Genomic DNA, 26,300 nt, shown 5'->3' with positions numbered 1-26,300 from the left:
AATAATTTAATATTTAAAGGCCAACACTTTTCCACGTGATATTGCATTACCATCTGACCTGTTTTAACCCTTGCTTCTCTGCTGCACTTTTAGACTGATTTTCTCGTTCTCCTGCCCCATGCATGGCTTATTACCCATTGGGCCAAATGGACAGCTGGTGGACACAGAAAACTGTTAGGCTGCTTTGATAATATTTTACTTTGGTCCTTGCCACAGAGTATTTTATAAGATGTTCTACGTGATAAAAGGCCCCAAAGAACCAAGATCCTCTCATATTGTCATTTTCGAAAGACACTGCAGCAATTCCCCGTGTCCTTGCCAAAATCCTTTTTCAATAAAACAGATTCCAACATTGAAAGAAAAGCTTGGATTATTGCTGAGAGATAAAATGTCTACTGCTAGCCCTTACAGAGTCAGAACATTGCTCCCAACTCACTCCTTTTTCTGTAAGCTACTTTAAGATGTCTGGATACATCTTAACATTTGCTGTACCAAACCTAATTTTATTCAATAGGTACCAGCATCCAAAAATCAAAGTTATATGACATGAGAGAGACCTAAAAACATTGGGTCAAGACCCTCAAATAGTCATGGCTCTTTGCTTTTAATGGAGCTACGCCGAGGTAAACAACAGCTTGAAGGTCCAGACCACTATTTCCAGGCTTGTTTACACGGGGGAAGAGAAGAGATTCCGGGACAAGCCATGGCTGGAATCGTAACTCAGACTAGAAAAAACTCCTACGGGAGCACAGCCCTACCACTATAGTAATTGCTGGGGGAGTTGGTCACTTTTTTGCATGATTTAGTTTGTGCCATTCCACAATTGCTGTGTCCGTGCATGGGACGTGTTTTGAGGTTACTATAGCTGTTTAATTATACCAGTACAATTCTATCAGTATGACTAAAGTAAATCCTCCTTCAAGACAAGCCTTCAGGTTTAGCCACCAGATTTAGCATACAGAAAGATTCCCAGTCCCCAGGGTAATGGGGGCTCAAGCTCACTCCACACTCACCAAACTAGGAAAAAAAAAAAAAAAAAGCATCTTAACAGTTGAAAACAACTTCTTTTCCTGCAGTGGGCTCTACTTTTGCCTATTGCCTGATGAAATCATACCCAGTTCCCTACCAGCAGAAGGTCTGACATAAAGCAGACTCTCCAGGGGAGGAAGAGAGGTCGTCAAACAGAAAAAAAAGGGTAATTTGAAGATGGTGCCAAAGCAACAAAGGAAAAGGAGATATTTTGTTTCCCTTATTACTAATAAAACATAGTAGACTAAAATTGATCCCCAGACTAATAAGGTAGAGGAAAAACTAAAACCTATATATGACAAAACAATAAAAAGGTAATGAAGAGATTTATGGAAGTACATAAAAACCTTGGAATGACGTAAAATTGTCAGGTCATGTTACTGTTTTCAGCTCAACGTGGGTAAGAAAACAAGGGAGGAATAAAAATTAGAGCATGGAGGGAAGAAAGCATAGAGTGGAAGGGGATGAGGAGAAGAAAGAAAGAAAACAAAGCCAGGGCAAATGTTTAGGGGGGAAAAATGAAGCTAGAAGCATGAAAGCAATGCCCACAAGACAGGCCTATCAAGATAAAATAAATAAATAAATTAAAAAATCCAGAGTCCAGGTGGTGTAACCATCAAAGGACAAGATGCAGTAATGGAATAGGAGGCACCTCAATAGATACCTGGGCAAAGCTGTGGTAATCCTCAAGGAGGAAAACATGACAATTTCCAAGAAACTAAGGAAGTCATCCCAAACGCAGTCCTTCACAACACTCGGGTGCACTCAAGGGCCGAGACCCCGCAAGGTCTTTTCTCAGGACACCCCCCCAGCATGGGGAGAGGGGTCTGACCAGCACCTCCCTCCTGGAGCTCCTGGCAGCAAACTGGAACATGCAATGGATTGGTTGCTGGTTTCCAGTTCCGTCTCTGCACCTTCTCCTCCAGCTCCCAGTGGGGCAATTGTGGGGAAGAAAAATCCCTTTTGCTTGATGCTTCTGATGGTACATGAGAAGGAATCCAGAAGTCACTTTGGGATTTCTTTGGGCTGCCACAGAGAAGGCTACACCAGCAGTAGGGAGTGACCTACCACTCCTGTGAGGTGCTGGCAATCAAGGAGGGCAGGAGGAGCTCCTGAGTTGCAGCACTGGTGTAAAGTTGCTCTGCTTCAAAGGCTGCCAAGAGAGGGAAGGGGTGGGGACATTGGAGGGATGATGCATTTTCCTCCCTCTGTGTAAAGAGAGGGGGAAATGATTCAAGAGCCTCATTTAAAAATTGCTATGTGTGGCACTGGGAACACCAATTCACAATCAGATACATAGCTGGTGAAGTCAGCAACCATTAATAGCTACTGGACATTGCGTATTGTATGCATCCGCTTCAGGTTTGCAGCAATGCTTCTGGCTGCTGTAGGAAATTCTAATAAAAGCATTGATTTTGCTGTGCATATTGTATAACACTGCTGCTTGCCTATACCTCTAAATAGGATTGGTTTGCTAAAACAATGTCCCAGATTTTTCAGTCTTTACAGGCCACAGCGTACTTCTTTCCAAATGGTAGGAAGGGGAAAAAATTACAAGGTGGACTTTACAGCCTGTTAAGATTAACAAATGCAGGCTCTGGTAAGTGGTGAAGAGGATAGATTCAAGGTGACACTAAGACTAGAAAACTAGTTTTTATAACTATGGGTCTCCCTCAGAACATCCCCTCCTCCTCCCTTAAAGTAGGATGCCACAGTCTGGTATGCAGGTGCTGATCATAACAGTGTCACACAGTTAAGAGGAGGCAATCTGTTAAGCAATCCTATCCCAAACCCTTTAAAATGATGATTTTAAGCATTAATTAGCTAAGAAGCAGGCAGTGCAGATCAAAGATCACCTGTATTGTATACTAGGTGTAAAACACTATTCCGGCAGCATGTTTTCAAAAAGAAACTTCAGTTTTCAAATAATCTTAACCTGGAGCTCACGAGGACTATGCTTTAATAGCTGAATACCAACATGCAAGGAAACATGGGTACTAAGAAACACCTCGTTGGGAGCAAGCAGAGGTACAACCTCCACTCAGCCAAAGCTGGTACATGAGCATGGAGAAGCAGACCTCAATTTAATGAGGTTCCTCAGGTGGTGCAAGGGCCTGCACTGCTCTTTCAGTCATCAGAGCTGACACAGCTGTGGCCAGTCTCACAGAGCCTTTCTGCACCCAACCTACACTGCCTCAGTTGAGCTGTACTGACCAGGGAATTTCCCTCTGTGCAAACGCTAACTGAAGCTACAACCTCATCAGGCCACAATCTCTTCAAGTACAGAAATGAGCATCAGGAACACAGTGCAGCTGAATGACACTGTCCTTTGCTGCCTTGCCAAGCGCGGATAAAATACCGGCCTCATTTGGTTGGATTTCACACTCCCTTTCCAGAGGTGTAAAAGCTTACGTCAGGCCTTTGAGTTATGTCAGCTTGGACAGCTGCAGTGCAGTCGTGGTGCAGTCATGGGTGGAGGAAAGAAACTTGGAAAAAATGCAGCAGGGAGCACATACCTGCACCGCAGCCACCCCAGGGCTACATCTGGAATCTCACAGGGATGGATGGTTTTGCACCCAGAGGAATTCATCACTTGCACCAAACTTTTCCATCCAAATGGTTTTGTCTGCACTGAGGACTGGGACCATGACATTTCGGTGGGCCTTTGGGTCCTGTGTTTGTGAATACCTAGAAAAAAAGGGCTCCCAGACCTGTCTTGGACTGCAAGAGGCTACAGTGACAAAATGAAAACCAACCTTCACGGAGCAGACAAGCTCAAGTCAAATGGTTCTTGTGGGAGGTCACAGTCCATACGCAAGATTTTGTCCGTGGCTAAAAGCTCATTAACGAACACTTTCCACATTACTAGTACACTGAGCATCACTTTGCAATGTCCCAGAGACCTAAGTACATTTGAATCATGCCAGAATTAAACTAGTCAACTAATTCACTATAAATTCAGCCTATAAACTGCATCCCACAGGTCTCCATGCACAGAGCTTAAACCCTTCACAATGATTAGGCAGCAAACCTATTATAACCATAACAGTAACACCAGACTCCAATTCTCAAAACAGTGTGACATGCCACCTTTTGAGTAAATCTCTAGGCTTCAGTCCCACAAAAGGCTATGTTTCCATGACCAATTAGCTCAAGAGAAAAAAAGACTGGTGATGATATACCCCTAAGTAACTCACAAGTTATTACAGCAGCTTGATTTAACTATTGGAACTAACTGTAACCAGTGCCTAATTATGGCTAAGTGTGAGGAGTCAGATGGAGATGTAGCACTGTAGCGTGGCACTAATTTTTAGCCAGGAATATCATTAGGCTTGTGTTCTTCTTAAAAAGACTTTTAAGAATTAGCTAATTCCAAAAGTGTTAATTAAAAAAGTAGTGAGAGGGGAATCTGAGAGTTTAAATTAAGAATATTAAGATTCCCCCATTGTTCAGTCAATTTTTGAGATAATCTCTTCCATTTCAGAGAGAACAGCTAGCACATTACACAGAGGAACAATAAAATTTTCTACATGCAAACTGCTGTCAAAAAAGAGGGTGGAGAGGGGGAAGAAATATTTTTCTCCGCATTAACTTCTTTGAGCTACAGTAAACCTAGGTGTTTGTGTGTACCAACAGCAGTTACAATATTTTTCAAGCACAAATGCAATTGTTTCTTTTACTGCCCTGATTCATCAAGGTAGATAAACTTCTGCCTAACTCAAAGCACGTTGAGTAGCACCATTGACTTTAATGGGATTACTCCTGTGCTCAGAGTTAGGCACATATTTAAAGGTTCTTCTGTACGGTGTCCACGGCTTGCAGGTATTTAAAGGAAAGAGAACTAATTCAGAAGAGCAGTCCTAGGTGTGATCAACAATCCAGCAGAGTCAAAGAGCATTATCACAATAGATAAAGAAGGAAATAATGTGAGAAAAATAAATAAATCTTGACGGGTTATGAAAGACCCAACTCTGGTCCAAAAAAAAAAAAGATGTATTGCTCTAAAGAAAATAAAAATCCAGGCAAGTGAGGCTACCAAAAATCTTTATTAGATTAAATGTGAGACAGATTATGAGGAGCTATAGATCAGAAATAGAAAGCCTGTTTTTCTTCCCTCCCCTATGCTTGCCCAGGAATGATTTTCTCTAACTGAAATACGAAAAGTAAATTGTTTAAAATATCAAAATAAACGAAGGACCACAGGAGAGGTGGTAAATCCGTTAGAGCCCCAGTGTAAAAGAGGAAATCAAGCAGGATAAGATTGTTTCATAAAACTAAATTATTTCTTTACATGAGTCTTCAGAGACAAAGATGAGAATACCCGTCCCAGGATTACTCTTCCCACATAAAATAGAATAAGGTTAGAAACCAAGAGGTAAAACACAACAATAACAACAACAAAGCAAACAAACAAACAAAGATCAAGTTTGTGAAATTAAAATGGCAGTAAAGAAACTGCTTCCTCAAGTAAATTAAGTGCATGATGAAGATACCAGTTGTTCCTTGCAGGATGAGATCCTGCCCCAGTCCACTTTAGGTTCTCAATGTGGTGTTGGAGGAGGCATAGCTGGTAAGGATAACAACTTATGACAAGCTCCAGATTTCCAAATCCCAGAAAAGCACGTCCCTCTTCTGTACACAAGAGGGGAAAGCTCCAGACCTCTGCAGGGACTAACCAGTGTGCCTCAGCCCTGATGCAGAGGCCAGGAACAGCAGTAAGAAAAGCCTGTGTCTTGTCCACTGCCATTTGGCTCTGGACTCATCTGCAGAAATGCTAACTACTGCCATCTGCAGCAACCATTTCTGGGGGGGGTAGAAGAGAAGTCGAGCATTAAGACAGAACAAACTCCAGCTGCATAGACTTCTGAAAAGCTGTCAACTGCCAGTGTAGCTTACCATCACAACTAAGCTCTGGACACATTTCAAGTTAGTGACTGACTCCATGATCTATCCTAATCCTTTAAACCAGCCAACCATTTAAATGACCAGACTCGATCTTGGTTCCAATAATGACCTATTAGGAAATCATTCAAGGAATATTAGGAAGTCTTTAAGGAAAAACAACACCACCACAACAAAAACCAAGCAAACAAAAACCAACAAACAAAAAAGATCAGACAATGTGTAATTCCATAAACACCTTAAGATAATTTTCTACACTATTTTAAGTTGCTTTCTGAATATTACTCTAAAAATGTGCTGAAGTAACCTGATGCAAAACAAGATGCTCTTTTTATGGGAGTAGAGCTCCATTCACATCAGTGTTTTCACAAAGTGCTTTAGGAGTGCATGCATGTACCCATTTGTCTACCTGCACCTTGACATCTTTCTGTTATGCTGTGCTGATCCTGGGATGCTTGCGCTGGTGCCCAGCAGAAGCTCAGCATGGGTAGATGCAATCTGGTGCTGGTGGTTTTACTGGGGACTGAGAATGGCTTACAACTGGATCTCATCAGAAACAGTCTCCGTAATTCCTCCCCGCCATCAGAGAATGCAGATTCTGAGCTTGTTGACTCCCTTTAGCAGTACACAGCCCAACAACCCTGGACTCAAACTCCATGATTGCCACCTCCTTTCTAAGGTTGGTTTAATCCAAGAACCCTATTCTTTCTTCTCTTGGACTCATCCCTTTACTTCTTCCTTCTACATTGTTTTTGTCATCATTAGCACTTATTCTACTACATAGTTGGCCAGACTTCTCACAGCAGGTTGAAGCTGAGAGTTCAAATGAATGAAGAGCAAGAGTTGGATTTGATCTGCTGCAAGCTGTTTCAGATGCAAAAGGACATGAAGAAAGAATATCACCCCACAAATTACATTGAATTTCAATCTTCTGTTCTTACTCTTTGATTACATAGAGTGAGGTCTATTTTTCAAACTTGTATACTCTTCCCCATGTCCAAATGTATTGCTATGGTTGAAGGCAGAATACATTCAGTCACCTGTTTTCTTGTGGCTAAATTGTATTTTCTGATCATTCACTGCTGGAGTGTTGCTGGGCCAAGAGTCTGTTACTTATTTTGGCACTATTTTCCCACTCCAAATCATTAATACTCACTTACAGCGTTGTAAAGTCATAATAATGCAACTGAAGTAATTGGTTACATGAATACAAAGTGTGTATACAAAGTAAAACCAACTCAGCCACTACATCTCTGCTAATGTTGTAGCAATCATTTTTCTTACTCTATCAAGTATACTCGTCCTATTCATTTCTCATCAGAAGTTCTTTGTTTCCCTGCCTCCTCTTACCACCTATTTCTCACCAGTAGCCAAAGCCTGCAATTGAAATGGAACAACTGGATATTGTAGGGTGAAAACAAAGCATCAAAACAAGAGTACATCCAAAAAAATAAGTGACAGAAATCACTAAGTTCCACAGAAACCAAGAGTAGATTGCTTTCCAAACAGGATGTCTTTCACTTTTTTTTTTTTTTTTTTTTGGTATGGGAACCAGCACGTACATTTTAGAGGGGAGATTTCTTATATAGAAGGTGCTCCAAAATATAGCTGAACCAAAAACTACCATTCTGTTGCATGATCTACTCAAAAACTATGTCAGTGGCTTGAATTCCCTTTGTTCCAACTCTGCTTTTGCACTGTTTGTTTCCCGCTTGGCTTCCATCTTGGGCCACCTCTATATGAAAACAGACAGTTTGCACAGCACACACACACATCCAAAGACAATTTGCATTGTCTCTCTATATAAAAGAGTAATACCATCACCTCTCCTTTGGATCAGCACACGGAAGCGAAAGAAAAAAATGCTTTTGTGACCTACAAAAGCCTTACTTGAAATAATTCTCTACGACTTGAGGCCTTTTGGAATGGAAGGGATATATTGTTTTGACTTGATTAAAGCTGAAAAGTTGATTTGACATCCTGTTGTCAAGGAAACCAATTCACACACAAAAGAAAACAGTTGTGATGGTATCATTCAGACTATTCAAGTGACCTTAGAAAGAAAAAAAAGGCTTCAGTTCCAAAGATTTGTATTCAACTCACTTCACCACTGTAGAAATAAAGATCATTGCTCTTTATGCTTATTGGAAAGCAGTTTTCAATCTGGAAAAAGCAAAATGCCACATCTTCTTCCAACTGCCAGATCCAATACTTAGCTGGGGCCGTGCACATAAACACACCTACCATTTACTGCCTATTTCAAAGAACCACAGAAAGAATCACACAGATGCACAGAGAAGGAATTTCTTTAATTGACAGGACTGTGATAAACACCCCCCGACACATACACACATCTATTGAACACCAGCTCAACAAGTAAAGTTTGAAAATGCTTTCCTTCAACTACAAATCAAGCTTACCTCAAGCACAGCAATGTATGAGCCTAGCTTCGTTTTCCTGAGAGATATCAAAAGCAGTATTTATTCTCTGCCAATATCCCGGATCCCTCACAAATTAAATTTTCCAAGCACAAAATAAATGGTATGTGGTTATGCTCAATCTGCTTACTCCTCCTACCTACTGGATCGCAGGGAAGCAGAGCTGTCCTGGCTGACCACTACCACCACCATCCAGCTTTGCAGCCCATGCGGTGTCCCGGAGGTTTCACTCCCTGTCAACTATGGGTAGATGGGAGAAATGAAACTTTCTATCTATCCACTCACAGACGGAAATTACACACCTCTTCCTCCCATGACATTGCCTCTGCCTGGCCAAGCGGACAGACAGATGACTAAATAGCAACTTGTCTCAAGTTCAGCTCAGAAAAAATAGGCACGATATTAATAAGGAGGGAAATACACTGAGCAATGAATGCCACTGTTCTTGCATTATTGTCATTTAAGGGCATCACACCAAAGGTCACAGAGATAATAAGCCTCAGTCCTTTTGCATTTGTTACACAACATACAAATTGCCACAGTGTTAATGAATATATTTCTCCATTCCTGGCCAGCTAAGACAATGCATTATTTCCTCTTAGACAAGTGCCTAACCCTTGGAATTCATTATTTCTACTGCTTCTCGCAGCACTTTGTCCTTAGGGCTGAGCATAAATGCCACAAGAAGGCTGTGACTGGAGCATCAAATGCTTTGTATGGCTGAGTCTGACTTCCTTTTGATAGAGCTTTTTTGGCTGGAAGAACATCCAAAGTGTGTTTATAGTATTTTTGAACAAATACAGACACACACTCATATAAGCTCTTTTACAGAGTTTCATAAACTCCTAGAGAACACAGGAAAAAATTTTCATCTTGTCTTTACTTCATGGACATTGCTTGATATTTATCTATTGAAGTAATAATTATGCTAAAAACACCAACTCACCAAAGCAATAGAAGTTACCGTGAAATAAGTGCATTTCCACTTAAAGCAATGACAACAGGGATGTAGTTCTCAGAAAAGGAATAAAGATCACAGAAATGTGGAAGTGCTGGATGAAGAAATACACTTAAAACCTCTTTACTCTGAATAACCTGCTAAGGGAGCACAGCTGAGTTATAGAGAAATGAATGACTCATTTCTAAACTGTATTTCATTGTATTTTAAGTTTAGTATTTTTGTGTAAAGATAGCCAGCTATAGCTGAACCAAATTCTCACTATTTCATAAACTAGGGTTTTGGTTTTGTTTGTTTGTTTGTTTGTTTTAAGACATTAAATTATTATTTCCAATCTTCACATAAAGAATACATTATAATATGTTGTAATTATATGTATATATGTTGTAATTATTTAATTATAAATGTAAAGAGAATATTGGTGCTGGTAGCTTTGTATAGTTCTGAAAAAAATAAACTTTAATTAATAATTAATTAAATTATTATATATATTATATATAATTAATAATTAATATTGGAAAGGAGTCCAGCACTAAATGCTGAACTAAAATAAACCAAGGCTACTTTCTGCATGTGATCAAACAACCTCTACCTCTATCACCCAGACTGAAATACTGCACTCTGCATTTCAATGAGCATCTTATTGTGGTATATTCTCCTCTCCCACCCAACAAACCCAAACCAAAGCAAACAGCAAGACCCACAAAAGCAGATAGCTGAAGGTACAACTAAGCTTACCCACAAACAGGTCCATACTCCTTTATGAGTTTTGTATGGTTTTCCCAAAAGCCCTGGGTAAAAGAAAAACATCACAGTATTTTAGAACAGTGCTTAACAGAAACCCAGAAACCCTGTTACACAGTATTGCTAACACTCACATCAAAGCTCTGAACCTCAACTAAGAGAGACACTGCATTAGCCGATAATCTCATCTTTCTCTTATTGTCCATCTCTGAAAGGGGAGTCTACAAATGATGATTGAAGGAAAAAGAAAATCTGGAAAGCCATTAATATGTTTTCAGAGCTTTACAATCTGAAATATGTTACCATTTCACAATATTTTTGATTAATTTCATGATCAGAGTCCTGACTCATAATCTTATTCTGATACGTGTGTGGATGGAAAAACTGACATAGAAATTAATAACAGAATAAGTATGACTTACAACACACTAGAGAAACAGAGGGAATGTTGAAAAGGTTGTGGGTTGTTTTTTTTGTTGGTGGCGGTGGGGATTTTTTTTTTTTTTTTGAATAATGTAACTAAAAACAAAACAACCCAGCAAAATTGGAGTTTAGCACAAGGCAGTCCCCTGGGAGATTCTGCAGAATAGTAAGCAGATGTATTTTAACAAACTTTTAGAATTTTCACTGTGTTTCATTTTCATAATTGATGAAAATTGGTATCCATTTATATAAACATGTCTGCCTCTGTGCTAAATTGTTAGTGTCCTAAATGAATTTAAATTGATTAATCTGAAAGAAGGTGTGTAAAAATTATCCCCAAAAGCAAATATAAAGAAATCTGTTTTAACAAAACTGCAATACTTGAAAATCATCCTGCATTGTGTTTGTAACTTGTCCATGGAAAAATAACATATTTGACTGCATTAATCTGCATTTATATTAATTCAAGGAAGGCTATTATGATCTATCTTCATTCTTTAGAGAAAACTAACAAAATAGAATACTTAGGCCTGATATTGAAGCTTACTTATTTTTAAGACATGCTAAAGAATGTTAGCTAGAACGATATGAACCGTTATAAATACATAAACCACAGTCATAAATAAACAAGACCGCGTAACTTGTTAATGCACTGAGAGCATTTTACCACACTAAACAAACAAAAACTCTGGTAATCAAAGGTAGCTGCCCTGCTTATCACCCTCAGGTGTTAACTTAGAACCCAAATAAGCAAACTACGTGGCCCAGCTCATCGGCCCACGCTGGCCACATTGCTCAGGAGAGCATCCCCAGCCCACATGAACACACCAGGGCAGCATGTGAGGTAAAGCACGGCAGTGGCATGGCAGAACCAGGCCTGTGCTCAGCCCGCTTTCCTCCTGGCCTGGGCCTTCATCAGGGAGGGAGACCCCAAGCTGCAGCCCAAGCCCCCTGGCCAAGCTTTGCCCTGGACCATGAAGAGACGAGCACGTATTGCCCTCCCTGCACCTACCAGCTGCTCTCTTTATTTACAAGACGCCTGTGCTTTAAGCAATTTAGTGAAGAAACCTTCCAGAAATCTGACTTCTTGGAAGCACTTCTGGCTCGCTACTGTGGCGTCAGGCAGAACACGTTTCAGAGCAGGCCTGTTAACCAGTAACTGCTCTTCCACCTCCAGGCCTCCTAAATGAGTGCACTGAGTTAAAATTAACTTATTTACCTATTTTCCTCTCTCCACAAAGTGAGAAGTGCAAATCTGCAGGATGGGGGGAGGAAGGGAGTTGAAAAGTAATGAGGAGAGACCACAAGAAAGCACCCTTGGGAGCAGCAGAAGCCCCTGTTCCCCACAGCCCTGGTCACTCGGATGTCCTGCCCTGCTGTGCCTGTCCCCACCCGCTGCCCTGGTGCTGCTGCTGTCTTGGCCCTGCTCTGAGTGTGGTGAGCACCCAGCTGCACATCTCACCAGGTGAAACACCAGCACATTGCATGTGAGGGACCCTGAGAGGTGTTGGTGGCCACAGCATGGCCAAGATGTGTGTGCATCCCTGTCTGCAACACAGCGGGACAAGACCAGGGATGTGGTCCGGAGATGCTGTTGAGAGGGAAAGAGAAGGCGAAGGAGAAAGGTGGAGGGAGAAGAAGAAAGTGTTGATGAAGAAAGCCTCATTACAGTTGATAAAAACTTCAGATTTTTTAGTGTTTCTTTCTTATTCAGTTATAATATGCAACTATAAATCAAAATCAACAGCCTTATCTGAAGTCCCTGCAAGATTTTTAGGTAAAGCCTGGCGGTGGCATGGCAGAACCAGGCCTGTGCTCAGCCCACTTTCCTGGGCCAGGGGACATGCCACATCCACAAAGCCCTGACAGATTTACAGCATCATCCCTGAACATGGCTTCCAGTAGACAGGTACCTTGAAAACCTCCACTTGCGAGTCGTGTCTGAAGTACTGCTAGCCTCATAACTGCTACTGGCAATTTTTTTTATTATTATTATTTTAATTTCTTTTTAAACACTAGCCACTGTTAATCTCCTCCAAGGGTCATCATTGCAGGTTTGTCCAGGTTTACAGTTGCAATTGTACTTAATGCTTACGGGATAACTGAATATCTGACCAATGCCAGCAACTGTTCTAGATGAAAATGGAGGTAAGAGACCTCTCCTCAACTCCCAAAGACCACCCAGTGGGTGAGCACAATGATGAGGAAGCAAACTCAGAAATTGTGCCTGCTGGACATGTACCCAGTGGTTTAAATGGCCATAAGTCAGGAGCTAAAATGATGCAATGTGGGGGTTAGGGAATAGAGAACAGGGAAAAAATGGAAACAGATGTTTTTGGTTCTTTTCTTTTTTTCTTTTTCTTTTTTTTTTTTTTAATAAAAGGAAAACAGAAAGAAACCAAATAGCAAAACAATGCACTATATTATGAGATGACACCATGCACATCAGGAGGAACTATAGCACATTAAACAGAGATTGGTAACAATGAAGTGTAAAAACATAGTAAGTAATGCTGTTCCAAGACAGAAAAATCACTTGACCTTCTCTTTGTCTGGAAGCTGCAGAATACGAATTGTCATCATCAACAACAACTCAGAGAAGGGTTAGGGCAGGGCAGGGAGGAACGACTTGCTGCATGCGGCTCCTACAGCGAGGTACCAGCTTGATGACAGTGCATTATCAAACAAGATAATGCAGGAGTACGAAAAGCTTTTTTCCCCTGAAGAAAGCATATTTTATAGCATCTGGTACACCATGGAAACAGCAGCTCAAGTGGGCTGACTGCTGCACACCCAGAAGGCTTCTTTGTTTACATGGCTGGCAGTTGCCTCCCTACAGGGAATTTGCATTCTCCCCTTCCTTTGAGCATGCATCATCGGCTGCATCTGTGGGCAGAACCACTCGCAAGGCCAAATCCTGCTCTTAGGGATGCAGATGCGACCCCTATGGAAGGAAAAAGGATTTGAGTCTGCATCAGCGGGAGCAAAATCTGGCCCCTGCCAACTATCTATCTTGAGGTGCTGGGTATTGAAACTTCAGCCTGTACAGCATGCAAATCAAAGGGCTTCAAAAAGGGACTGGGGGGGTGCTCAAGTACCTCCATCCCTTTTTCAATACATTCTGCCATTCCAAGATGGATCCTTCAGCAATATCCTCCTTATTGCATATTCACCTTGCTAGTGCCTCACAGTGTCAAAAATCTGCAGCAGTCATCTTCCCTCCTTGCTGAAAATGGATGTAGGCACTTAGCCAAAGTTTTCAGAAACATCTAGTAGCATTACGCATTTTAATTTTTGGGGTATCTAACACATAATCATCTTAGAACTGATTGGGTTGGAAGGGACCCTAAAGATCATCTAATTTCAACCCTGCCATGAACAGAGATGCAACTCACCAGATCAGGTTGCCCAGGGCCCTATCCAGCCTTGAACACCTCCAGGGATGGGGCATCCACAATCTCTCTGGGCAGCCTGTGCCGATGCCTCATCACCCTGAGTAAAGAACTTCCTCCTTTCCAAGCGGGGCCTCACAAGGACAGAGTAGAGGGGGACAATCCCCTCCCCTCCACTTGCTGGCCTGTTTATGCAGCTGGCCTGGGCTGCAAGCGCACACCGCTTGCTCATGTCAAGCTTTTCATCCAGCAGAACCCCCAGGTCCTTCCCTGCTGGGCTGCTCTCACTGGGTTCTCCCAGTCTGTACTCACGTCTGGGATTGTCCCAACCCAGGTGCAGCACCTTGCACTTGGACTTGTTGAACCTCATTAGATTCATAGGGGCCCACTTCTCAAGTTTGTCCAGGTCCCTTTGGATGGCGCCCCTTCCTTCTGGAGTATTGACTGCACCACTCAGCTTGGTGTCTGCAAACTTGCTGAGGGTGCACTTGATCCCACAGTCTACGTCATTGATAAAGATATTAAACTGTGTCAGCATGGGGCTTATCAGACTTATTTTCAGTAGTTGCTCAATACCTGCAAATCTCATGAGCTGAAAATAAGGACTTATGTGACTTTAAGCTTAAACTTAAGCTTAAGGTGACCCAAAGTGCATGAAAGATGCTTTGTAAAATTTCAGCTTGCTGCAGCTGGAAAATAAATTACAGGAACGTAGCTAGAGTCTGTAAGGGTCACTAGATAAAATTGTTTCAAGGGGACTACATTGCTGGTATCCAGAAAACACTCCTGATAGTAGCTCAAAATATGGACTCTAGAAGTCAATACCAGAATGCAGCGAGGGCTACTAAGCAGCAATGTGCATCTCAACCCTGACCTTAAAAGAGCACTGGGGCTGGAAGCAAGGTGGTATTTGCACACGTGAGCACCTCTTTGCTTGAGGATGCCAGTGGTGGTGTTACCTGATGTGTTACCCACTCACAGGGATCCGGACTGGCAGCACCAACTCATTTTACCTAGGTTGGTTCACCCCAAGGCCCCTTGCCAAAACAGCCTGGATTCAAACCTGTGACTTGAAAGCCAAAGATGTCACATCCCAATTAGTAGTCCCATATATGCTCCATCCCCCACCTTCACCTCCCCGTAGTCAGGAGTGATGTTCTGTTTCACTATGATATTAGCTGAAATACCAGTGTTTGAGCACCCACACCTCCTGTCAAGAGAAAAAAAAAATAAATCTATACACTTACTTATAGTACATAATGGCAATGAATGACAACATTTATAGATGGGATTTTTACTATTCAATGGCCTTTGTGTGCCTTTTTTCCTTGGACCACTTGTAAGTGCTAACAGCCTAGTCCCCTAATCAATATATAGATATATATTTTTCAAAACACAAGCTAACATTTAATTAGAGCAAACTGGTATCTGACTGCAGCCCACTTTGAAGGAATGACCCCTAGATTGTACATCATCTCCAGTAATAATCCCAGTGAAAACACTAGGATGCCAGCAGATAAGGAGGAGAACAGCATGAACTTCTAACCAGCCTGATTTCAAGCCATGTACATAGTTTGTTTCTTTTGATCGTTGCCCTTAATAGCTGTCCTCTGTGTGTAATTTGGTTTAATTTATGTGTATGCCATTTTGGATTTTAAAAACACATATAGCCCCTTCCAAATTTATTAAAAGCAGCCTTCCTACCCTTAATAGTTATTAAGAGAGGTTAGTGTTATGTAATTAAGTTAATCCTCATCTGTAAAGGCTAATTAACTGAACACTAATTGAATCTGCATATGAAAATGTGGACAATGTGTTCTCATTATATAATTTGTTTGGTATTTAGTTCAGGTAATTTTTTTAATTGTATATTTTCTTCTTTTACCTTTTCAGGTCTTAAGGAAAAAAAAACCACTAAGTTGGCAGGTTCCTGTTTGTGTGCTGTGCTAGCTCTTGCCATCTTCAGTGAACAGCTCGCATATCAGAGTCTGGAAAACCTATTCGAGCTCCTTGGTCAGAGAGGCCAGGGGCCTCAACTCATCTTTTTGATGACTGAGTCATCTCAAAGGATCAGATGGCACAATACACTTCAGTCATGCCAGTTCCCCACCCCACAGCCCGCACACACAGCCAGCTCAAAGCCATCGGGGCAGTTTTGGCAAGGCACTACCCTTTCACCCCCAAAGATCTCTTCCCAGTAAAGTCCCAAGGAGAAAACAGCCTCTTCCTGTTCTCTGCCTGGGTGTGCCTGCATTACAAAGGCTAGACATGTTTTGGACCCTTTTTCAGACCTTACTTGAGACATTTACAGTTTAAAACAGTCAGGTTTCCAAGAGGGAATTAAGAAAAGCACATCATCCTTCCTGGTATTTGCTGTCTCTCCCCATTAACCAGGTTAATGGCTGATTCGAATAGGCTGGTAACCGAAGAGACAGCGGGAGAGAAGGGAAGCCAAGCAAGTAAATACACAATTGCAAGCCTGACCTCAATAGCATGCAGGATTTCTCAGTGCATGGAACACATGCAGTCCTCAAATTTTCTCACACGCACCACTATATGTTTTAACATCTAAGTTGTAAGCCCCAGCACTGCCTAAGAGGCATGGCTGCACAGAGCAGCTGCAGTTGGTTAACATTCCCCTGTGCATCACTTCTGGCCCACTGGCAGCAACCTGGCATCCCTGCTTTGCCAGAAATACCTAATGGAAGAGCATCAGAGAGAGGAATGAAAAATGGGATATACCCTGTGTATCCTTCTTTGGGAAGATAACACATCTTGCAGGTGAGAGTACTTTGGAAGATGTACACATGTCAGTAATACATTCGATCTGGGGCATACAGAGAAATTTGTATGGACTGTGATGAGGAAAAAGAGTACAGGCATGAAAGGAGGAAATCCATAAGTGTCTCAGGGGTCAGGCTTGGGACAAACTTTGCTCAATGTTTTGAGGACTTGACGTCGGCAAGGAAAGCAGAGAGACTTTAGCCAAGTGTGCTTATGATTCTGTGGTGAAAGACATCTTCAGCAAATAGATTGAGACTGTCAGATCAGAAGAACTGGATGAGCTGAAGAACCTGAACAGCAGCAATGAATGAGAGTCTTTACTTCAAAGCAAGACTTCATGCCCTCAGAGGGACTACATTATCTCCAGGACTTTCTGCAATACGAGATTGTTTGAAAACGATGGAGAAGGAAACCCTCAGATAGACACATCAACCACAGGATAAGAATGAACAACAAGTACGGTGAAAAATATAATCGCAGCAAATCTGGGGTATGCTTTCTCTGGAATGCTGCATGCAAATCTGATGAGCCACATTCAAAAGGAATGAATTAAAAACGGAACAAGTCGAGAGAAGGGTTACAAGGATCCTCGGGGAACGGAAGGCCTGTCTTACAAGTAGTAATTAGGAGAGTTCATTTTAGCAAACCAAAGGTTCATTTTAGCAGACCAAAGGGAGGAGATATGCTTGCTGTCTATAAATGTACTGGGAGTAATCATCAGGGAAGGAAAATATCTATTTAATATAAAGGCCTGCATTACTAAAAGATCAAATGAATATAAACTGGCCGTAGATAAATGTTGCTAGCAATTAGATGAAAGTTACAGACTATCAAAGTAGTAAGATTTTAGAACAGCCTCGCAGCCAGAATACTGGAGGCAGGAACCTCGAGGAGGGTTTTGATGCAGAGGACATGGCTGGATGGGAATACTTAGGAAAACAGAGTGAAGGATCAATAACCCAGCGCATCTGTTCTGGTCCTATGCTCCTTAAGGTGTCAAACAGCTACTTCCAGAATAAAAGAGACTCCTCTCTAGTTAAAATTTCATTTATGCACAGTGCAATCACATTTCTAGTTGATTCACCTTAACTTTCCAAAGCATTCCCACGTAGACATGGCCTCAAACACTAACTTGGCCTGCTGCAATAAGATTTTCACTTTCCTTTTGTCTTTCTACTTTCAATCTCATTTCACTTTACAAACTTCATTTCCACAACATCTCTGGGATGGTAAGTGCCCATCTGTCACAGGTGGGGAATTGGACGTACACGAGATTAAGCAATTTGCCAAATGCCACGCAAGAAGTCAATGGCAGAGCCAGAGGTGAGTTGCAAGTTCCTCAGTCCTTCTTGATGTCTTACAAACCCATTCCTTCTCTGCCACTGAAACACAGACAGCATAGATAGAAATGAGATAGGAATATCAACAAATTTGATCTATTTCTGAACATTCAGACATATCACATGCCTGAGGCTTCAGAGAAAGGCGAGAGGAAAAAAAAAAACAAAACACCACCAACAAATACGCAGTTAACTCTAAAATGTTTTAAATAGAAGGTTTCTTCCTCACCCAACTATTAGCTTGAGATTCAATTACTCTTATCATAATATGCATAGCTATAAATGTAATTAGTCATAAAATTACTCAGACCCCCAAATTATTCCAGCTGCTGTATTTGACTCCCTGATTCTTGCAGTGATGAATTCTCCAGACTGATTACACTGGCAAAAGTCATATTTCCTTTTATCTATTTGGAAGTTGTCTGCCATTAGCTTAGTTCTTGTTTATATCTGCTGTAGAGCTGTAATTGCAACTTTACTATTTTTATTAAGACTATTGTCTAGATAACATATAAACCCGCTTGGCCCTTATTTTATTGAATAGCAAATGTCACAGAAGACACCTATGCAAGCTTCTGGGAACCTTTATCAAAAACAGAAAACATGTTATTATGAAGACATGTACAAAGAGAAATACAATTTGTGCAATGTTTGTTCATGAAAGGCTCCATGAGGTCTTACAGACAAACGGCAATTTGTGATCCTGTGATAAATATACATTTATAAGAAGTCAAGAAATTGCAAAAAAGAGAGAGAGAGGAATGATGGATCTTGTTTTTACTAGACTATGTAATTTCAACTAAATCTCTTCTAAGTTGCACTCAGTTTGGAAAGAAGACAATTCTCTCCCACACAATAAGATTTTCTCTCTTCTTGTACGTAATTCCACTGGATCACTAACTGTCTTTGTTGCCTTTCTTAATATTACTACATCCTCAAATTACAACAGGAAAACAGAGAATTACAGTGCTCTCTATAGGAGGGAATTCATTGTGCAACAGAAGACCATTGCAATGTGTATTTTCACTGTGCGCTCAATGGCTCTCAGATGGATTAGCGTAAGCATTCAGCACATCACTAATGGTGAATGAGTTTTATTACTTTTCTTTGCTGGCCTCCCTTAAGAGGAGCAAAACAGCAATTGCATGATCTAAACAAATGAGAGCTTCTTCTTGGAGGACAGACAGGCAGACATGCCAGTTAAATCTAAGGAAAACAAACATTTTGGGAATACTCTGACAATGTGGTACTGTTTTAGGGGGCAACAAGTTGGCATCTGGAGAAATGAAAGTTGACTTCTTTCCCAAGAAAGGGAGGCAGGGACTCTCTTTTCCTTCAGGTATTTTCTCTACTACAAAAGAGTGTTCCTCTTCTCAGCTCCAGCAATAACAGATTCCTCTAGGTTATGAAAATGTCATTTTTCAGGATAAAAGGCATTAACCAATCCCACTGTGTAACAGTTTCTCTTTGGCACCACAGAGGGCAAACAGACTGAAAAAAAAAATACTGGAAAAGTTACACATCCATATGCAAATCTTATTTCTTCATCTACAGAACTGGAGTCACAGTGCTTAAGCCCTTTTCTGATTCAAACTCTGGGCTATTTCATACCACCTTAACTCACTAGCACCCAAGCAGGTATTATTTAGACAGGTGGATTTCAAGAAAACCCTCAGCTTTAGGAAGCAACATTACTCATTCAGTGGGTGATAATATCTCAGCCTCCTCAGAGACATTTCCCTTGCAGAGGGCCAGGGGTCTCTACTGTGGTTTATGAATTGATTATAAAAATCAATATCACTTAATTATCTGTAACCATCAAGTCTGAAACTATAAAAAAAAAATCTGAAGGAACTAAAGATTATCACAAGCTCCTTCCATGTTCAGCTTCCAGATTTTGATCATATGTTGTGCCAACTCTAGCACACAAACCAGTGCCCAAATCAAAGCACTGCACTGCACACAGAGTATTCCATCAAGGGCAGAGAGCTGGAAAGAGCATTACATGTGACACATTAATCATGCCACTTAATGCATTACTGGAGAATAGCGGGACTACTTCCGTATTTTAACATAGCTGGACAAGCCCAGCTTCCTCTTGCTGAATTCCCACCTTGTATGGATGCAGGCTCTCAAGCATGAAAGCAGAAAAATGTCCCTATAGATTGCAGTGCCCTCTGATGCAGAACCAAGCATGCTGCTATCTGTAGCTTGGACAAACCCATTTTTGCTCCTATCTATCATATGGCACCTCTGGAAAAGCCACGAGGCTAAGGGCAGACAAATCAGCTTGACACACACAAGCCCCAAGGTGAGCCCATATGTTCAGCAGGGTACAAAGGGGCATGTGGCTGCTGAGCTATGAGCATCTTTCACCGTAGCCATGTGAACAAACACTTTATGTGCTCCATCCTGCTTCCAGACACACAGTCGACCAGGTAGGACAGCCTTAGCCTAAACCACTACAGACAGAAACGTGTTGTGAGATCCTATGCAGAACGAAATAGTTTTATTCCTTCTGGAATAAGACAAGCTGCAGCCCCAAAAGCCACATCAAACCACACAGTTGACTTTTTGCCTAGCCTAAAATAATTATTTCAATAAAATCTCCTTGTTTTCCTAAGGTAAGTTACTTTTCACGTTCTGTTCTGAAGCCAACCACTGTTCAAGACCCAAGCCACCCAGGTGGTAGCTGGTGGGATCCAAGCACAGAGAACAGATGCACTGGAAAGCCACGCTGGGCCTCCCTGGAACAAGGCAGACTGAAACACACAGTGCCAAGCCCAGCACAGGCTGGGGAGAGAATCAGGGAGAACAACAAGAGCTGGGATAGCACAAGGAAACTACACAGGAGGCTTCAGTGAAGCAAAAATTTGGGACAGATCTCACAATCAGCAAGGCTAGGACCCAGAGTGAGCACAGGGCACCACAGCAAAGGCATGGCCATAGCTTCAAGTGCACCTTGTCAGTCTGTCCAAACCATTATTATTTTTTTGAATGAATGAATGACACTACACACCTGCAAATAGCAGGTATTTTCCACAGAACTGATGCATTTAGCTGCCCTGTCACAGCTGCTTTCATCTGCACCCAGAGGAGAAGAGAAACACTTGGCACCCCTATTCAGTGGCCAAAGAATTGGATGCTTTGGCACAAGGCACAAAGCTGAGAGCAACCACTACTCTTCCCTCTCCCTGTGAGTTAGCTCTGTTCCTAGAGGCCAATGACAGAAAGTAAGCACTGCCTGGGACAGGAGACAATTCCTCCATTACACCCTCCCTGTAAAGCAACAACCTGGAGGGACTGTAGAGGAAAACGAGGTGCAGGGAACAGCAGCATGAGCAAGCTCCTGATGAAGACATCATCTCAAACTGAGAACCGTCTGCTCTTGCACTGTACTGCATTTCTTACGGATACAGTACCAAATCGCCATCCCTGACAGAGCTGAGGGTTTGGACATTCCTGGCTCCAAGGTGGTCCTATAATGCTCATCAGCAGTTCCAAGGTAAGGGCTTCCTCCTGCAGGTCCTCAAAGAAAAAGGGAGTACGATCTGGTAAACAGTAAGAATCCAAATTTACTGATATTAGAAAGACAAATTCTGTTTGGAGTTAAGACCTGAAATAATAAGCTGCAGCGTTAAGATATTATGCTAAAAACTTAACCTAACATCACTGTTTGTCTCTGGTTTGTCCTCCAGAAAAAGGGCTGGAGGAGTCAATATCAGAGAATAAGGCATCTGCTTGTGCCCTGGGAAGTAAAGGGGCATCCCACCACACCACTGAGGGAAGCAGGACACCCTACCAAAGCTACAGGGAAGCTCCTGCTGATAAGAGAAGTGGCAGAAGCTTGCTCTTTACTAGCCAACCTCTAAACCCAGCCCTTGGACAAAACATCTGGAAATGCCACAGCATGACCAGAAAGTGAATGGACTCCTGAATCACTGTAAGGCCCCTGAGGGTTTTCATAAGGACAGGACAGTTTAGGGCTGCTTACGCTCTAGGGATTAAGTTGTTTTTTTTGTTGTTGTTGTTGTTTGTTTTGATTATTCTAAAAACTTGGCCTCTTCAGAAGTCTTGGGTCAGTACCTCTTTTTAATTCAGATGCAAAATTATGGGGTCAATCTGGAAGTAAAAATAAAAACCAAGGCCCCGATGAAGAGTGTAAGAATCTATCCCTCACTATCCCACTGAATTTCAGGCTAAAACTGTTGTGCTCATACACATATATTAGAATTTCTATATGCTCATTAAGAACAGCCCCAGGTTAATTATATGACAATGCAGGATGCCAAAGAGAATCATAGACACAGACAGCTATCTCTGCTCCTGTGGAACAGGTTATTTCTAGAGGATGACAGATTAAATTCAATTAAATCTACAGCTTTGATGCAGTGGCTTTAGAGCAGGGTTTTCCTCTCTCTCCCAAATCTTTACCATAGTAGCTGGACATTCAGCTTGGTTAGGTGCCAAAACCTTTGCTGGGTGTAAAGAGAGAGGCAGGAGGAAGAATGTTAACGGCCTCTTTTTACAGTAGCCAGTTGTCGGAGGAGGTGGGGGGAAAACAAACCACACGGAAAACAATTGCCAATTAGTGGTCTTGACCATTTAAAAATGGGTCCCAAAATAGTCAGCTAAATTGTTTCACCCGGAGCAAAATTACCCATGGATACATATGCATGCACACAAAAACAGCATCTCTTGACGCAGTGCTGATGGTGACTGCAGTCAAGGAAGAAACATTATTACATTCCACATGGTGAAAAGACCACAATGCAGTAATTATTCTGAAAGGTTTTCACAAAGCACAATTATTAAGCTAACGTTATCCCATTATTGTTTGTTGCTATGGAGATAATATGATCAATATATTTTCTGGATTGATTTTTTTAATACTACTAGCACATTTCACAACATGGCAAGATTTAACTCAATGCATTAACTGATTTTAGTTTATGATTGGCAAAGTCTTGAGGCAATAGATTGCAATCCATCTCACGCCTATTATTCTATCAAGACACTTAATGTCAAAATCTCTGCTGCAAAAGCAAGTTTTCCTTGTTGAAAATGAGAAAAAGGATAACAAATTTCTCTGAAGAGAGGCAATCTTTTAAACATGAATTTAACACTTATTCATATTTTTTCCAAAGCCAAACAAAAATAACCAGCCTGACTAGGGAAGGAGCGGAAAAGCGAGTTGTGTTTGAACTCTCAACTTAAGATGCTTATTTATTCCAGCGGAGATGTTTTGAGCCATTATCCTCCTCTGTGTAATATAAACTGTTCCTGCAGCAACAAGAGGCTCTGAGAAGGCAGCGGTGGTTGAGGTGCTGAGCAAGAGCCCACTGGATGCAAATGCAGCGTACAGCCCTGCCACAGCCTCTCTCTGCAGTCTTGGAGGAGCTGATCACTAGCTGCTCCCATGGCCAAAGACAGCAGACACTCAGCTGTTGGTCTCAAGGGGTGGTAAAGCAAAACTGGTGTATCCAGAGCCCTCAATTTCTTCACCCACAGAACTGCCAGAACCTCTCTTCCAGGTCTGCCTCTGCAGACGATGAGCTTTTTGCAAATCAAGCAACTACTGCTGTGTTTGGACAGTGGTGAGCCTGCAAGAACCTGAGTCTGTCAGAGCTTTGGAAGGCAGTAATACAGTATGTTAAGAGGCTTCAGTTCTGACAAGGTTGTTTCAGCCAGTTACCTCTCACACAAATAGCTGAGCTCATCATTGTGCGAGGTCTCAAAGCCTTTTAACATATATTTCCCACAGTTGTCCACAGAAGGATTTTCACGGGATTTTCTCCTCCCATACGACTGTGGGAATAGTAAATTCCCTTCCCCTCAGTTGCAGAGGTGAACATACTTTTGTCAGCATGGTTTATGCTCGAGCCAGAATTTACAAGTGCAGAGTACTAAACATGGGGTAATTATATAAGAGGAGTTATAGCAGCACATGAAGGTAACAACACCTATTAACTTTGGAGAGTTATGCAGTTAGACTTTTAGGTTCCCGTGTTCCTTTAGCTGGATTAGGCACCAGTATATGAACTTTGGCCATGGTGTGTACAACTGCTTGCATAAAGTTATTCATTACGGTAATTCCACCTTCTCCCTTCCCTAAAGGCATCAGATTGGGTGGTCTTGTCTGTCTACTTGAAGTGGGCTGTGGCCCAGTAATGTAACTTTTGGACTGAATGGAGGGAATCCATCAGGAATGATCATTCACAGATTAAATTTGTTGCCTGTGCAACACATCTGGCTCTTCTGGCCCAGGGGATAAGTAAAAGAGTTAGGAATTCGCATTCACATCCCACCCCCTACAAGATCGCCGTGCTGCCACTAACCCAAACAGAGGCAGGGATTGTTTATAAGCCACCTTTGCCCTCCCTGGCCCGCATGGCATAGATCATTCTCTCCCATCATGTTCCTGAATGATGCCGCTTTTATCAAAAAGCCTCTGAACTGCATGGACATGTGCTACAGTGTACGAGACAAGCACATGCGTTTAGCTGCTTGCCTTTGCACCTTGTTTACTGTTATGCTACCTTATAAAGGATTTTTCTGCCAGACAGGGTTTAGAAAAGTAGGTAGGATACTCATTCAGACGGGCTATTGTCACATGAGCAGCCTTAAAGGCACCATCTGCTAGTTCACTGGCACAGCAAAGCATTGCTTAGTACACATCATTGTTTCCAATATAAAGAAAAACTTCATTTGGTTCAAGCCACTGACTACATGCTGTCCCCCACAATGAATTATCACGCAACTACACAGAAACTGTGCAAAAATAAAAACTAATTTAGCTGTGGTCAGTCAGGGATATCAGTTTTGGGAACAAGAATGATAAAATTACATTCCCAAGCAACTAGTCTCAACAACAGATAGACAGCACCTCTGGTAAATTGGCTGCAGGCCTGGTTTTCATGCTCATTTGTATTGAGTAGAAGCCATCAGTGAGACCCTGTTCACCTCAGTGCTGGAGGAGTAAGACAGTTAGCAAAAGTAAAGCACTCAGTGTCCTGCTGTGTGGATGGACACTAGACACACTCTGCTTAGTTACATTCTGTAATTGCTATGTATCATCTCCTAGTCAGATTACTTTTTTTTTATTATTATTATTTATTTTAACAATCCAAGTCCCAAAAGGTATCCACAAGAAAACTCACTGTTACTCCACAACACAAAGATCAAACTTTGCTGTTTGGCTGAGCTCACGCATAGTGGAGAGCTGTGTAGCAGTGAGGGGCACCACACAGAGGCATCCCCCACAGGAGAACCCTGCCCCTAGAGCTCAGCCTTGCCAGCCCAGCTGGCCTGGGCCACTATGCTGACCCAAGCTGCTCTAGGAAGGTACTGGGGTCCCACAGCCTCACCTTCCTCACTTCTCCACACACATAAACGCTGCTTTCGCGAGAACGGAGGAAGCACAAAGACCACACTCATCTCCAGCCCTTCCATAGGTCACATCAGGATGCAAAAGGCTCTCACAGACCTCCTTCCCTGCTCCCACTACTGCAAAATATAACTTAACCTACAGCGCTTTGCCCATAACTATGCAAAAAGGTGGATCTGAGCCGGGAGGCTGGAAGAGGAGCCAGCACAGCCGCGTCGCAGTCTCAGAGCTCCCTTTGCAGGCTCCGTAACAGTGCTGTGCTCAGGGAGACGGGAGCTGTTCAAATGTTTTGACAGAACATGCCGATTCCTCGGGAATGTTTTTATTCTAGTCAATGTGCCAATTCTGCACAGATTTCCAGTGGAAAGCAGGCAGACAGCCTGGGTCTGGGTCTTCTGAAATAAAATGATTTCACGCAGAAAGAAGAAAGGTGCAATTTCAAACTATTTTTTATCGATTTGTAGGTTTTTTAGTCAGTTTGATCATTTTCAATTTTACCTGGGAACTCCATTTTCTAGCAGGCTCTAAAGACAGGGCAAAAGACACCAAAACACCGTAAAAAATTAAACTTGAGCAAAATACCTCGCTGAACTTTTGAGATGCTCTGTTTAAGTAAACAGAGCACAGAGATAAACAACACGGAAACCCAAAAAGCCCACTAACCTTACACTAAATAAATGATGTCCTAATTAGGAGCTTCTTAGTCTGGTTCTGCAAGAACCCAAACACCTCCATGTTTGTATCTGCAGTTGTCTTTCAAAGGCTTTCTTTTTCCCTTTTGCCTTAGGGAGTTATTTATAGGGCTATTATAATTTGAGGTCTGGTCTTCTTGTGGCAGGTCCTCCATCCAGGAAATGAAATAGCATTAGAAAATGAAATCTCACATTTATGAGGTCTCTGAGA

The 26,300-nt window shown here is 41.9% G+C and overlaps 1 protein-coding gene across 6 annotated transcripts in view; it reads right to left on the bottom strand.

Annotated features, from left to right (window-relative positions):
• The window catches only part of TBXAS1 (thromboxane A synthase 1), a 242,936-nt gene that overhangs the window by 143,604 nt on the left and 73,032 nt on the right, over window positions 1-26,300 (bottom strand). For 5 of the 6 annotated variants that reach the window (XM_068663699.1, XM_068663731.1, XM_068663698.1 and 2 more), the window contains one exon: window positions 10,066-10,118. In XM_068663699.1, coding sequence (XP_068519800.1) covers window positions 10,066-10,118 — 53 coding nt within the window. Of the gene's footprint in view, window positions 1-10,065; window positions 10,119-11,506; window positions 11,528-26,300 lie in introns of those variants that run through there. The other variant, XM_068663741.1, reaches the window with a different exon arrangement.

This window comes from Anas acuta, chromosome 1 (genome assembly GCF_963932015.1).
Source record: "Anas acuta chromosome 1, bAnaAcu1.1, whole genome shotgun sequence".
NCBI classification, from domain to species: domain Eukaryota; kingdom Metazoa; phylum Chordata; class Aves; order Anseriformes; family Anatidae; genus Anas; species Anas acuta.
The sequence above is the reverse complement of the archived record's forward strand: the minus strand, read 5'-3'. Positions and strand labels throughout refer to the sequence as shown.